At 36.3% G+C, this 14,963-nt stretch overlaps 1 protein-coding gene across 6 annotated transcripts in view; it reads right to left on the bottom strand.

The window, feature by feature from the left end:
- MEF2A (myocyte enhancer factor 2A) overlaps nucleotides 1–14,963 on the bottom strand; it is a 95,064-nt gene that overhangs the window by 27,405 nt on the left and 52,696 nt on the right. For 3 of the 6 annotated variants that reach the window (XM_049811697.1, XM_049811696.1, XM_049811699.1), the window contains exons 4-6: nucleotides 3,738–3,875; nucleotides 561–780; nucleotides 287–346 (exon numbers count right to left, since the gene is read on the bottom strand). In XM_049811697.1, coding sequence (XP_049667654.1) covers nucleotides 287–346; nucleotides 561–780; nucleotides 3,738–3,875 — 418 coding nt within the window. Of the gene's footprint in view, nucleotides 1–286; nucleotides 347–560; nucleotides 781–3,737; nucleotides 3,876–3,940; nucleotides 4,073–14,963 lie in introns of all 6 variants that reach the window. The other 3 variants (XM_049811698.1, XM_049811701.1, XM_049811702.1) reach the window with 2 other exon arrangements.

Here is a 14,963-nt window from a genome sequence, read left to right as displayed (position 1 = left end):
TTACACTTGTAAAGAAACACAAAAGCAAGAGCAGCATGCTACTACTGAAACCCACTAAAATAAAAAATGCAAATATTACTGAATTGGAAAGGGCATGGTAGTCAAAAGTTAAATGCCTGATAAGAATTTATGACACTTGACAATTACAAGGCAATTAAGAAAATTACAACCTTTGTTTTTCCAAAACCACTTCTTCAAAACAGTCAAAATAAAAAATTGCTTTTGAGTAACTGTGAAACTAAAACCACAATACTATTTTTCAACAAAGACATAATACCGCACTTACCAACTGGACTGGTACCAGCTCCATTTGGCACTGTGAGGTCAGTTGTGCCCAGCATTCCACCTAAAAAAATAAGCCAGAGCATTAAACTAACCTGCTTTCATTACAGTATCATATCATTTTGTACTTCAAAACTTAAGCTGTTACAAAAAAGAAAAAGCACCGATACTGTTAAGAACCTGTTATTTGGGGGTTTTTTGTTTGTGGGTTTTTTTAATTTAATAAAAAAAAATAAAAGAGAGTACAAAAGGAAAGCACAACAGTACTGAAATCTTACCTGCATTGCCAGTACTTGGTGGTCTCTGAGGGGCCCCAGGTGATACGTTCCGATGCAGGGTGGTCTGAGGTGGGGAGAGCATGGTTGTGTCTGTTAATGATGAACTGGCTGCCAGTGATGGGGATACGAGGGAACTCCCTGGGTTACTGTAGGTTAAAGTGTTGGGATTGGACACTGGAACTGTAACTGACATCGAGAAGTTCTGAGCAGGCAAGCCGGGCTGGAGGAAAGAAGACGAGGAACACACATAAGACAACAACATTAGCATTAACTATGTTTGCAGAAATAGCGTGTTATAAAAAAACACATTAAAGATTGCCAAGAATTACTCAGGTTTTTAAGAAAAAAAAAAAGAAGAGTTAATTATGTTAGTTTTTAAACTCTATTAAGCATACAATTTTAAAACTTCCATTTGTTGTAGAGTATGGTGTTAAACTCTTATACATCATATAAATGCAGTTCCGAAAGAATTACTCAAACTTCTAAAATACTGAAAGTTCAAACACAAAAAATTGAAGATATTCACATGAATTCACAAGCTCAGAAATACAGATTTACCAGTTAATTTGGATTATTACAAAGCAATGACAAGGTAAACATGTCTACAAATCAATGAACTGTTGCACCTTCAAAATGTAAGCATAAACATGCACATTATAAAATAAATAGTTATTACACAAAAGAAAAAGTTAGTAGTAACATTTTCTATTAATAACCTTGCCAAAATACTGCTACTAATCTCTAAAACTTTTTCTTTCTCAGACTAAAAAAAGCAAACAGATCTTTAGAAAGTCACAAGGTTCAGTAATTTGAATTGAAACATTTCAACTGTCATTATTCTGAGCTGTGTTCCACAAGCCCCTACTTGAATAACCACTCCATCTTTCTTTTTTGCAAATCTCATTATGTAAAATTCTAATTTTTCTTCATTATTTAAAAGGCAACTATTTTTTCTGAAGTATATGTGTTCATGTTTCCACAACTATTTGAATCAAAAGCTTAGATGCCTGCCCATCTATGGTACTCATTTGGTTATGACTAACTACTTTGGCCTTTGTCTCATTCCTATCCTTTGACAATGATGAGTTCCTGAAACAAGAGGGACTATTATCTTTCACAACTCTCATAATTACTGAAAACAAAACCATGACAGGTACAACTTAAGGGTAAAAATTCAGTAATATTTATTGACAGAGGAGAGAGACAATAGTTTTGATTTAGAGGTCAAATGCAGATAACAAACATTCATGACCTAGCAAGTATACTTAAAAAGATGCACTGTTGTCATGTGCAGCTTAAAATTTACTTAGAATGATTCTTCTGTACAACAATTTTGATACTGTTAGAAATATAACAATAACTACACTAAATTAAAAGAGCAGAATACATTTTCTACAAGAAACAAAATCTCTTACTAGTGAGAGCCAACGACAGTGTCCCTCTCTACTGAAGCATTCTAAGAATAATTATCAATTTTTGGCACAGACAGAAGGAAAAAGTAATGAAGCATAGCAATGCAATGCTAGCAAATCATTCACAGTATCTAACTAATGACAAGCTGCACTGGTATTTGTTTTCACGGGAAACTACTTCAAAAAACTATTCAGTATCTACAAAAAAACCCAGCATGCTGTCAAGTAACTCAAACTAAGCTTGAAACACCTAAGTATGCTTAAAACAATGCTAGAAGCTAACAGTTGGAACATTTTTTTCTGTAGATTTCTCAATATAGAACTAATAAACGACAGCTTGCCCCCTACACCTTACAATAAAGGCTGCCTCTGTCCATCTATGGTACTCATTTGGTTATGACTGAAATCTTCACGCTTTGCCTCATTCCTATCTTTTCACAGTAATGAGTGCACCAGAACAAAAGAAACTATGTTCTTATACAGACCCATAAGTACTGGAAATAGAACTGTAACAGGTCTGATTTAAGCTATAAATACAGACAAAACATTATGTTTCCTTTTTTATTTACACTGATGTCTGCACAGACAATTTAGGCTGTTCATGAAGACCACAGAAAATCAAGGGACAGCAATTTAGCTGCAAGGTAATGAGAGATGAGGCCTGAAGATAGCTCAACGCAGGAATGTTGGATATCAAAAGCTTCAAAACAAAGCAAAACGAAAAGATACTGGCTTCACTCAAGAAGAAAGAACTTGCTAAAAGAAGTGATGCTGGGTATCAACACTGTCAGTTTGCTGTTAAGTCCCCAGAGATGCCCTTATTGCTCTGAACAATGATATAATTTCTAGTATCAGCAAGTCATTTGGGGACACACTACTCAATTGCTCCAGGGTATGTGCTGATTAACCTAGCCAGTCCATTTACCTCAACTGCTACAAGATTTGCAATGTTAAAAAATTCAAAGGCTGTGGCAGAGCCCTCTATTAGTTTTCTTAAAAAATACTTCCCCTGTAATACTCAACACTAATTGGTTTTTGCAGATGGAAATTAGAAGTCATCAAGTACACCTCCATGAAAAACATGCGAAATTTACACTGCCGTTATCCCCAAACTTCTTGAGTTTTGAAGCCAAGTGACTTATGGCTGCAAATGGGTTAGGCGCTTGGGACAAAATTTTCAAAGATCTTTCAGTGTCCAAGGAAGTATCTGTTAGAATTTCAAGAGGAGTAAGACACCAATCTTTTGAGGCTCCCATTGTGCACCAATCTTTGTCTTTAAAGCTATAAAAGCCTTTCCACAGCCAGTCTTCAGCAAAATAAATTCCACTGATTTGATAACAAAATTAATCCAATTCTATTTGCTTGCTTGTAACACACTGTAAAATCTTGATCAACAGACAGATAAAGAGCTACAAGATGTAAACAAACTATCCTACATCCCACAACAAAATTTATCTTTATAAAAATATTTTAGGTAGGATTAGGCAATACAGCTAGGCTCCTGAAATTTAGAAATGTTACCTCAGGTTCACAAGGTATGAAAAACTATGAGTGCAAAAGAGAAGCTAGAGATAAATCTTCTTATTCTTTAAGATAAAATATATTTTACGAAGATCAAGTATCAGCACCTCATTTTTCCTCAAATATATATACCCTTCTCAAACCATTACATCCTCTTGTCTTTGCAGTAGTTTTCAGTGGTAAGCAAACACCATGAAAATTCTCATGCATGTAATAGAAGCACAAACCATACTTTAGTACTCACTGCGATTTTATGATTCCGCATCATATTATCAAACTCTTCATTAATTTTTTTATATTTTTCTTCTGTATGTGGCGTGAGCACATATGAAGTGTCAGGGTCCGGGCTGTCGCACCCTCTGTGTTCCTTCTTGTTCAGAGCCTAAATAATGAAGTTAATAAAAAGGATCAACAAATAAAAAGTAGAGATAAAATAAAAGTACTTACAGGGCCTCGCTTGAAAATAAAATCACTATCTTCATTTAGTTTGCTGAATCTGTCCTCCGATAGTGGACTGTGCTCAAAGTAATCGTCAGCATCAGGGCTCTCACAACCATTAAGGCCTTTCTTTCTTAAGGTCTGAAATACAATTGGAAAATTCACATACAAATCATACTAACTTGCCAAGAAGTTTTGTATACTACTGAATCATTCAGAGCCACTGAAACTACATGAATGAAACTTTCACAGACAAAACTCACTGTTCAACAGACAGGCTTAGTCTTTCAAAATAGTGGCATAGTACACAAAGAAAAAGGGTTCATTCATAGGCACAGACTCTCCCAGGTGCCATCTCATGGGTAACTTCAATCTACAACCACTTCCATCTCTCCAGCATTCCATGCAAAACTGTTTTTAGATACTGGCTGATGGAGTAAAGTTGCCTGACATACAAGGAACATTCAAACCTATAGCAAAGGTGTTAATGACATCACTGCTAATTAAAAGCCAGTTTACTGCATCTTTAATAATTTGATTTTAGCATCCAAATTTTAATATTCACTTTTTAAAGAGCATACGGTTAAACTCTCAGAAACACAGTGGCCAAAATTTTTGGTCAAATTCAACAACTGCAGTACATTAATAGATGTAACACTTCGCCTCAGTAGTTTATAAAGGCAGGATTTCCCCATACTTCTGTCATCCTGCATGATAACAAGAACTGCAAAAAGAAGTATAAAAAGAAATTACGTAATCCCTCTCTAAAATGACTTAGTTTGCTAAATATAAGTTTTTCAGACTCCTTTAGGCTAACTTGATGCAACTGCTTCATTAAGCTACTTCCTGTTTTCTGATGGAGAACTCACAGCAACATTGCCTGGAAAAAAAACCCAAACTTGCCTACAACCTAGGCATTACAAATAAGCTACTGAAAGAAAGGATGTGAAACTACAGGTCTCGTGATCAAATTTTAAGAGAGATTTGTATTCCTTGTTGTTTTGATCTTTCACCCTATTACACAATCAGAAATCTTTCTTTGCAAGTTCTCATTTATAATGAAACAAGATTTAAAATATTACCTATTGAAAAAACTTTAATATTTTAAAAAAGATTAAAAAGGAAAGCAATATAAATTTTTAAACATTTACACATTAGCAGGGTTGTATGTTTTCTTTTTGTGAGAAATTATCTATATTCTATGAATTTAACACTAAAAACCCTAAAGATTTGAAATCTGCAAGCTGATGTTCTCAGCAGCATAAAGAAATTGCATTTGTTTCCCCATAGAAGCTATGTTTCCATAACACACTGAATTTCTGATTTAAAAACCAAACTGTTTTAGACTATAGTATTCATCTGTATTTTTCTTGGAGTGCTATCTACTAATTCTTAGTACAATAAAAAGTACAAAAGACTTTCTCGCTATTCATATATAGGCAAAATACTGCCTACTTCAGTTTTAAAGCAGTACTTGAAAATTCAATTACGCCATTTGAAATTCTTTAATATCACAGGTCACCATAAGCTATAATTCCTTCTCAAGTTTCTTGGCTTGCTCTGCGTATCCCACACAGTATCTGGAACTCCCACAAAAATGTAATCACTAAATCAGCATATGGGGAGAACAGGTGTAGCTTCCTCCAACACCTGTCACAGCACTGATCCTGCTCCTCTAACCAATCAGCTGGACACGTATATGGACTTGGCCATACAAGGGCTGGCTGTTTGGCCTCTCAAGGTCGGAGCCTGTTATCCCTCTCCCCACCCTTTCTAACAAGTCAGCCTGCCAGTCTTCTACACTTTTGATATCAGCAGGGAAAATGTTAACACAGTATAATCTGGATTACACTTAACCCCTGCAACCCACAGAATTCTGTAAATAGAATCCAAATATGTCTTTACGTGGTGCTCAGCGTCAACATGCATATGCAGTGCCCAAGACATGATTAGAAACTGTATTAGATACTATGAAGAAAGATCTTGCAAGAAATACACATACTGTCTAGTTCACCTCCTTTGATAAACACGTTACAACAATTCTAAGTATTGCAGCATGGGAGTTTCATTAGTGCTCCTTTCAATATTCTAAAACAATCACGTGAAAGCTTTTAAGCATAACGCTGCCAATTCATCCTCCCAGATCTATCTGAAAATTATACTCAAAGTTCTAATATAAAGGAAGAGATTTAGTTAAATATAAAAATGCATCCTTCCTCTTGGTGACTGTTTTTTTTTATTTATTTATTTTTGATAACAATGGGGTTAACTCTGCTTTGACTCATGAGGAAGGAAAATGCCTCAGTATCTCCTGTTTAAGATTCTGGAAACCTTCACTCCAGATGGGGTTCCTGTCATTGTGGAAGGATTTAAGCCACGGTTCACTGTTACAGATAAGTCGTCTGGGTCTGATATCCAAAGCTCTGTCTCCTTATCACTAAAACATGAACTGCCACTTTGAGGACCTAACCATAAAAAGACTGCCAACTTTATCATTGCCCAGTAACATAACAGTAGAACATTTCTGCTCCGTGGCTCGTACTAACAAGTGGAATGCTGTAATCTGTTCACACAGCCAGGCGAAGCCTATGCGAGACAGCCCAGCCTCAGCTTTCTCACAGGCTACAGAGTGAGACATGATAACAGGCCCTTGCTCAAAAGAAAACAAGAAAGGCCATGACTACTGGGAATCGCTCTGTGGGGACTCAGGAAAGCCAAACTCCATAAACAAGTGCTGACTCCACCCTCAAGATTCTCTACAGCTAAATCTTGTTATTTCTCCCCTTAACGTAAATAACTCACCCCCTGAGCTACTTCCAAGATATTATCATGGAGGCTGAAATTTTATTAACCCTGAAGATGGGGGGAGGTGTGGAGGAAAAAAAATGCCAGTTAGAGAGACCAAATAATATTTGTGTAACATGAAGAGAGTTTTATTTCTCTGCTGTGGTACACAAGCTTGTTTAGAATAAAATCAGAGGTTTTGCAGTTGAGACTAATAAAGAAAGAACATAAATTTAGTTACAACAAGAGTGAAAAAGAACATTAAATTTCAAGTTTTTGCTATTGGATGCTCACTGCAATTACCTTCTGGTGTTAAGTCCTGTTTTCCAGCTCATTTAAGGGAATGTGTAGCCTTTTGAGTTAATCTGTATTACTTTCCACTTCCTCTAGACTTAGCCAAAATTACTGGAAATTGTTCCAACATGTTTGCCAGTGCACTGTATTATGCCTTCAGTAGCCAAGATCGTGCAGCTTTGATATTAGACTGGAATAACTAACTGATGAGAGAAAAACACTGATTTTTGTCAGAAAATAATGCAGAATATTTATGAGGGACTAGGGCAGGTATGAAATCTTTTTTTAAAAAAAATGAAGCAAACAACAATATAGTTGTGTGACATACAGAGTTGCTACAGAAGTGTTCCAGACAGCCATGGTCATCTTCAAACTGCAGAATGACCCAGAAGTTTTAAACTGCTTTTGTTCCACTGTGTAAAACTGAAATATGTGAATATTGTAACTATTAGTTTAATGTTGACTTTTTTTTTTTGAATCGCAGAGCTTAGAAAACATTGTATGAGAACGGCTGGACTAGCCTCGGCAAGAAGCATCGAAGGAACAGAAGAAGGGCTTTTTGCAAAACAACAAAAAATTAGCTTCTCTACAATTCAACATAAATTTTACTGAAACTGATAATATAGATACCAAAAAGTATGAAAATATAAAAATTTATTGTACAATCCATGAGGAAGCAAAGATGATATTCAACCATCACAGTGTAATTATCTTAAGATAAGCTTCCTTTTACAAAATCCAACAGAACATGAAATGCAGGAGCTTTAAGCCTGCCGAGTCTCCACAGCATGAAATCAAGTCACCACCTTCTCCAAGGCTTGTCCCAGCCCAGCTGCACACAGCTTCTCTCACACAAACTTACACTGGCTCAATACACTGGTCATCAGCAGCTCTGGAAACCAGAAATTCTGCACAAACAAACAAAGATTACTGCTACCAGAGATGAAGTTAAGTGACAACCCCCAACTGTACTCCTCCCTATGAAAGATCCTGGTTTCTATATCCGACTCTGAAAGGACATGTTGCTAACGGCTAAAAAAGCACAATCGGCATGTTTTGTGCTCTGATTCAGTAAGTGTGGTTAAAAAGCCAAGACTACTGGTATTAGTGATCTAGGCTCCTTACCAGCTCTGGTAAAACTGTAGAAAACTTGATTATGTTCATTGTCACCCCAGGAAATAATATTTTTCTGCCTTAAAGCAAAAAAGTCAGATGACCTCATATGTAAAAAGTGTTACGAAGTGCTAAAAAGTGTCAGTTCATTCAAAACGTTTTCAGTCTTGGGTTTGCTGTAATATTACACAAAAAGGAAATGGTTGTTGCTATCAATGCTAGTATGTATCATGTTAACAGCTCTATTTTTGCACCTACTACTGGAGCTGGCCAAACAGGATTTCTGTTGGTGCTTCATCCCAAATCATAAGGAAGAACATTTCCAAAATTTAACTAAGATTGAAATGAAAAGTAATATCCCTTGGAAAAGGCAAACCTTTGCTTAAAGCCTGTGGCTAGTTCTGTTTCTGCTGTTGCAGTCAGAGTACAGAAAAGCTGTGAAGCAGCACAAATTTGGAATAATTACTTTTTAAAAAACTATTAATTTTAAAAAGTTTAAGTACTCCTCAGGCCTGAAGTGACAGAAAGACTCCACTAGTACTGCCAAATATTACTGCTGCTCCCGTAGGCATGTACACCATGGTTATCGAAAGGATAACCAACTAAGCAGTTTCCTGATACTCTAGAGAGCTGCCATGCAATAGTGGAGAGGGAGAGTATGCTGCTGCCACTTGCACCAGATTCCAAAGGCTCCTCACCCACAAATGCAGTCACCAAGTGCTTACGCAGGTCTGCGCAGGAAGGACGGGACTGAGCATCACTTTGTCATCCATGATGGGAATAACAGTAAGATCACTGAGGCAAAAGATTGTAAGTTGCAGTCTCGCTGATAAAATGCTAAAGCCAGTACCATTAGCCCAGGTTGCAATAGGGCCTTTCCTAACAATATTCAGAAACAAAGAAAAGTAATTCCTAAAACGGAGATCTAAGGATAACTGAGAGCTATTTAGCCATACCGTAGCCTTCAGGATCAGTCCCGCATTCCATCTCTGCAGATGATTAGAGATCCATACTTTAAAGTTACTTCCCCATGCTTAAAGGGAACTGCTGAATTGTCTGTGGGAGTCCTTTGACAAGTTGACTGACAGTAACAACTTCCTGCCACAAGAAGTACAGGATCCTAGAGACCACCCTTAAGCCAACTCTGATGTTTGCTCAAGCCTGCAGTAAGTCATTTTTTTTCTTCACTAAAATGACAGAAAATTCTCCTTGGCCATTCCTTATTTAACTTACTTTTGCTGGGTTTGTTTTCAGGTGTAGCAGGAATAAAGTGGTTTTCCAATGTATGGGGTTGAGCACCACAGATACAAAGTAGGCAGAAGGAATGGCCTGTCCTTTCTGGCAGCAGCAAACCATTGCCTCAGCCACCACTGGTAATCACATCCTACTTAAAAAGCTGCACCTTTTTTCTGAGATAATCACAAAACAAAGGACAAACACGGTAGTCACAGCACCACACTCCCACCCAGTTTTCATTCTTTTTGTGTGAAACATCAGTGAGAAAACAGGACATATTCCTTTAATGCAGTTCAGCTCCCTTCCCACAGCAAAGAGAGACTTCAGCTGGCAAGAACTACAAGTATAACTACAGACTTCACATATAGCAAAAAGTCATGTTGAAAGCATGACAATTGCTTTATTATTTGCTTCCTGTTACGTACTACTGCCAAGAAGTTGAGCCTAAAACCAGGCTAGATTTTTCTTCCTTTATAACACAAAATATTTCACTTTCATCACCCTGAACAGTGTACCATCCTTTACATAAAGTCATTTCTCCCCTATTATGTATAAAACATATTCAAGTATCCCAGGAATATTCTTAGTCACTGAAAGCTATTTATAGTTTTCAAAATTCCTGCAGGTCAGTTTGGCTTCAGAAGTGTCATAATTTCTGTTTCTTTTCTCTACAATAACAACATGGTTCTGCAAAGTCAGAGCATGACCCTCCAGTGCTGGTTATATGAATTTTACCACTGCCTAAAATACAAGCAAGAGTGAATCTTAAGTGCAGTGTATACATCAAAAGTGAACAGCCAGAGAAAAAACATATAATTCAACTCAGTAACCATGTTTTGTGTTTGAAACTCATCAAATTATTTCTGTAGGCTTCAATTTCTTTCTTCATAGTTAGATGTACTGGCTTATTTTATGTAATATTTACAAATTTTGCAAATTTTCCTCAGGCTCTATTAATATTCTCAGCTTCAACCACTGAAGCATCTGCAAATTTCATTATGAAACTGTTTTCCTTTGAGTTAGGGGGCTACTTAAGTTTAGCCCTAATACTATTGCTTTCAGTATCCCTGACACATTTTCAATTACATTTTGCTATGCTATCAGTTAGAATTTCACATTCTAATTATAGCCACAAATACATACATCTCAAAACAGCACAGTAAAGCGGAGTGCTGCCCAGCTTTCAAAACTTCAGTGAAATGCACAGGAGGTGAAATTAGATTATGACAGACATTTCCATGAGCTAAGCAACTTGGAGAGCTTAACTTCTTAAAGAACAAGACCTCACCAATCTTTCTGGTAGGCTCCCCAACAAAAATAATGTATACTAAATAAAATCTGAAAAATTTACATACTCTACTTTCAGCTTACTGAAATAATATTTCCCATACTTGTGCTCAATCACTAGTGGTATTTCAAAACTAAATAATTGATATTATGCAAAAATATCTAGACATCAAAAGTTCTGAGTAAACTACTTCATTAAAGTTTGCTACAATGATTATATTTCTTGGACAAATATTGTAGTATGTTAGGAAAAAAAGGAGGTTTAGCATTAATTACTTACTCCAGGGTTTTACAAACAAGAAAGTTACAAGCCTGCCTAGCACTAGGCCATAAAACACAGGGAAGAGCCCTTTAAGCAATGCTCTGCTATGTTCATTTACAGATGAAAAATGTTCATGATTTGAAATTTTATCAGTGTCCCTGTTATATACCACTCTAAGAAAAGACACGGTCTAGTTTCAAATGTTGGAGCACTTCCAATATCTGGCAAATTTTAACATGTATCCCTTGCTTGCCAAACATGAAAGCTAGCTGTCAAATTCCTCCAAGATATGATAAAGATGGCACTCAGGATTCAAACTCTCCTTTATATAAAATAACACATACAAAAGGTTTTTAGACATGATATGGTATGAGGCTTAAATTCTAGCTTGAAGCATCTTTGCTGTGAAACATTATTTTAAATAGATAAACCACAAGCAATTACTAAAGAATAACTATTTAATGGGCTATAAAATCCATTCTTTTCACCCCTAGAATATTACACAGTGCACTGGACTAGAAGGTATAGAAAGGGAAGCTGCTTGTATATGTGATTTTAGAGAAACACCATCTGTAAACTGTGGACTTTACAATGCAGTTGCTGACCTACACATCAACTGGAATGCTCACTCCTAAACAAACTTCTTGAGACTTAAAATGATTAGTAATCCATTAGCACTGATAATACTATTTCCACAGTGAAAGCTAAGCCAAGCTCTCAAAGTCTGATATTTGATGCATTTGTCTTTGCTTCACTTTCTATACCACTTACTAGATTATGAAATTTTATGTCACTGGGCAGGTTTTCATTCCACCTGTTTTACAGAAAGTACCATCAACTAGATTTTTCCATTAAAGAGTATTAAATTGCCAGTCTAAATCAATCTTATTGAATCTTTTTATTAAAAACAAAAGACAAAGTAGCTTGATGTTTATCTTCAGGAAGCAGAAACTATTCCTTAGCATATAAATTAAGCATATTTTACAGTCCTTTCAGGGAATGCAGTCTTCAACAAACAAAATTAATGGTAAAAAAAAAGCAAAACAGTTTTATGTCAGAATGTTCAAAGAGATATTGTATGGTACATAAATGCTTTTTTCAATCCTTACTCAAGTGATAACATGTATATGTACATACACATCCTACCTCTTCACACACTTGCAATGGTTAAAATGTAAATTAGCAACAGCAGTAGCCAACTGAATGCCTCCCTTCAGCAACTACATATTGCAGATAAGCCATATGGAACATGAAAAGTTTCCAAGTGTAGCAACCCATCTGCATAATATCCTTCATAATCTTTTAGAAGTTCTTTAGTAAAAATATTATCTCCTACTCATAGTTTGTCAAGAAAAATTTTCTGAAGTCTGATTACAATTCAATGATATAAAAAGAATCGGTTTCTTTTGGGCTACCTGCCTATCCAGTACTGCTATTTCAAACATTTCTTGTCCTGAATTTCTCCTTACAGCTTAAAAATTAGAAAGGATATTTCAAAGTCCTGGTACTCAAGATAACTTAGTATTATCAAAACAGTAATTACAACACAATTATCAACTATTCCCAAAGAACATGTTTAGCAGATTCTAAGGATTTATACAATTGTTAAAATACCATTCACATGTAAGATTATGGGAACTACTACACTAATGTCTACCAGAACAAGCTTCAACTATCTTTAATATTGGTATGGAACTGCCATTTTATTCCACCCAAAACGGTGTCCAACTCTATAGACAAATAGCTAGAAGTATGTGCGGGCATATGTGTGCACTCTGAACAGGTATGGCATGTGCATGCACAGCATACAAGCATTATCCCAGTTCATAACACTACTGCAGAATACTTAACAACAACAACAAAAGGAAGTTGAATAAGGCAACTGAAAGCTGGTACTTGAAAACACTGAGTAAGTATGTACAGCAGGAAGCAGCAAGCCTCTCTAGAAATACAGAAGTAGGGTACAAGCAGATACGTCTCTATTTTTACTGAATTAAAATAATTAGAATGTAGGACTTCAAGACACAATGCTGTAATAAGCATGTCACAACTCATGTTTTGAATACTGAACTTCTCAGTTATGTGTCAAAGAAATACACTTAATAGGTTTTCCTTGCATAACCTGCACTTAGAGGGAGTTATTCAAAAGCCAAAACACCTCTTTGAAGACTGTTCTCACCTAACCTGAAAAGGGGGTGGGAAATCAAAGATGCGGGGAAATGAAAGGTGGGACCTAGAGAGGCAGAGAGAAAAGACTGTACAGGAATCAGGGACAATAAAATACGAGTACACTTTACCATGTGTAATTCACATCAGTGTTGGATAAAGACTGGCTCTGGCATGCTTGATTTTTTTTTTTTTCTTTTTAATAAGTCACTTTACTCGGCAAGTACTGAATTTTAAGTTAATGCAAAAAAGAGCAGGGCTTTAAATGGCACTGCTTTGTTACAGTTAGAAGACCTTTGATCTAAAAAATGTTCAAAATATTCCCAAATAATTTGGGAAATTTTAATTAAAAATATATTATTCACTTGCTATTGAAAGTAGCTGAAAAATAATTACAGTAAAACATCATTTAAATGTTAAAATTCACACTACTGCCAATTTAACTAACTTAACTAGCATTCCATAGTCCATGCTATAAATTGCAGGCCTGTAAGCTCCCACATGAAATTTTATATCACTGATAGGACATTAACAGGATGTAGAAACTATCACTGGTAAGTGACAAAAAGACATTAACACTGTATGTATATTGATTTATAAGTATGATGAAGAACAAGAAAGATATGATACAATAAGGGCTGTTAGAAGATTCATAGACGTGTACCACAAGAACTACCACCATAAATACCTTCTTTATTCAGGTGACAAAACCAGTTACTACACAAAACATACCAGGTGAAAAGATCAACACAAAGTCCCTTGTTCAGATGAGCATTGAGAACGTTACAGCCTAGATAGGCCACACTACTTGGAGTAAAACACTGGCAATGAACAAACCACAATCTCCATCATGTGATCAGAAGTATCTCACTACACCCACATGACTGGGAGGTTTTATGACAGTATGAAGATCTAGGACATTTCTTCTTGAAGGCTAGAGACTCCCCCAGCCCTCTTCTGCAGAAGCACCATCAGTTTAAGGCCCAAACATTAAGATTATTCAAAAGCAAATTAATAGAAACTTCTCAACAGAAACACAGCATGTAAACATGCTGAGGTCCAACAGGCAAGTAGGAGCAAAGCATCCTATAGATGACACTCTCCCTCCTTTTTGACAGTTTATGCTAAAACACTGGTTGATGAACAGTAATGATCAAGAAGCTAGCACTTCTGCTGTCCCTTCTGCAAGGTGATTAATCACTGGCAGATTGGCAGGGTGGACAGCTAAAGACACTACCAAACCCATGAGCTTGGAAATCAAAAGCTGGGCTTACATTAACTCTCCACTGAAATCAAGAGTATCATCAGAAAGAACAGTTATCTCACTGTAGTTCTAGGATATGCATTGTTCTGGGGTCTGTTCTTCCCATGCACAGCTTGTGTAAAGTCACTCACTCTCGATTAACAGATGCCATGGTCCTCACTTTGAAATTGCAAAGTAAAAATATACTCTTCTAACTGTCAATACAGAATTTCAAAAGCACCAAATTCTGCAGCAACACAAGGGCTGCAGAATAAAGACCAGCACTGCTTGAAGAACTTGTTAATACAAGTAAATAATTATGTCTTTGTGTGACTGCCTGCATGAACTCCAGCATTAACAAGCAGTGAGCTGTTACAGATTTTCTTGGAATCGATTTTCAATGCTACTTAACACAACATCTCCAGAACAGCTAAATCCAGCAGCAGATCTTTGATATGTGTTTCCCAAGCAGTGGGTGTCAGAACTGGACTTTGTGTGTCTGCCCTATAAATCTCAAAAATAAAAACATTCTCCAAACACACTGCAGAATCAGTTGGAAAAACATCACTTGCACAGCTGGGAAATAAATACAGAACTTCATAACAGAGGAGAATCACTGGGTTCATGTAGCTAACCAGCAGCACCTA

This window comes from Accipiter gentilis, chromosome 10 (assembly GCF_929443795.1).
Source record: "Accipiter gentilis chromosome 10, bAccGen1.1, whole genome shotgun sequence".
NCBI lineage: Eukaryota > Metazoa > Chordata > Aves > Accipitriformes > Accipitridae > Astur > Astur gentilis.
The sequence above is the reverse complement of the archived record's forward strand: the minus strand, read 5'-3'. Positions and strand labels throughout refer to the sequence as shown.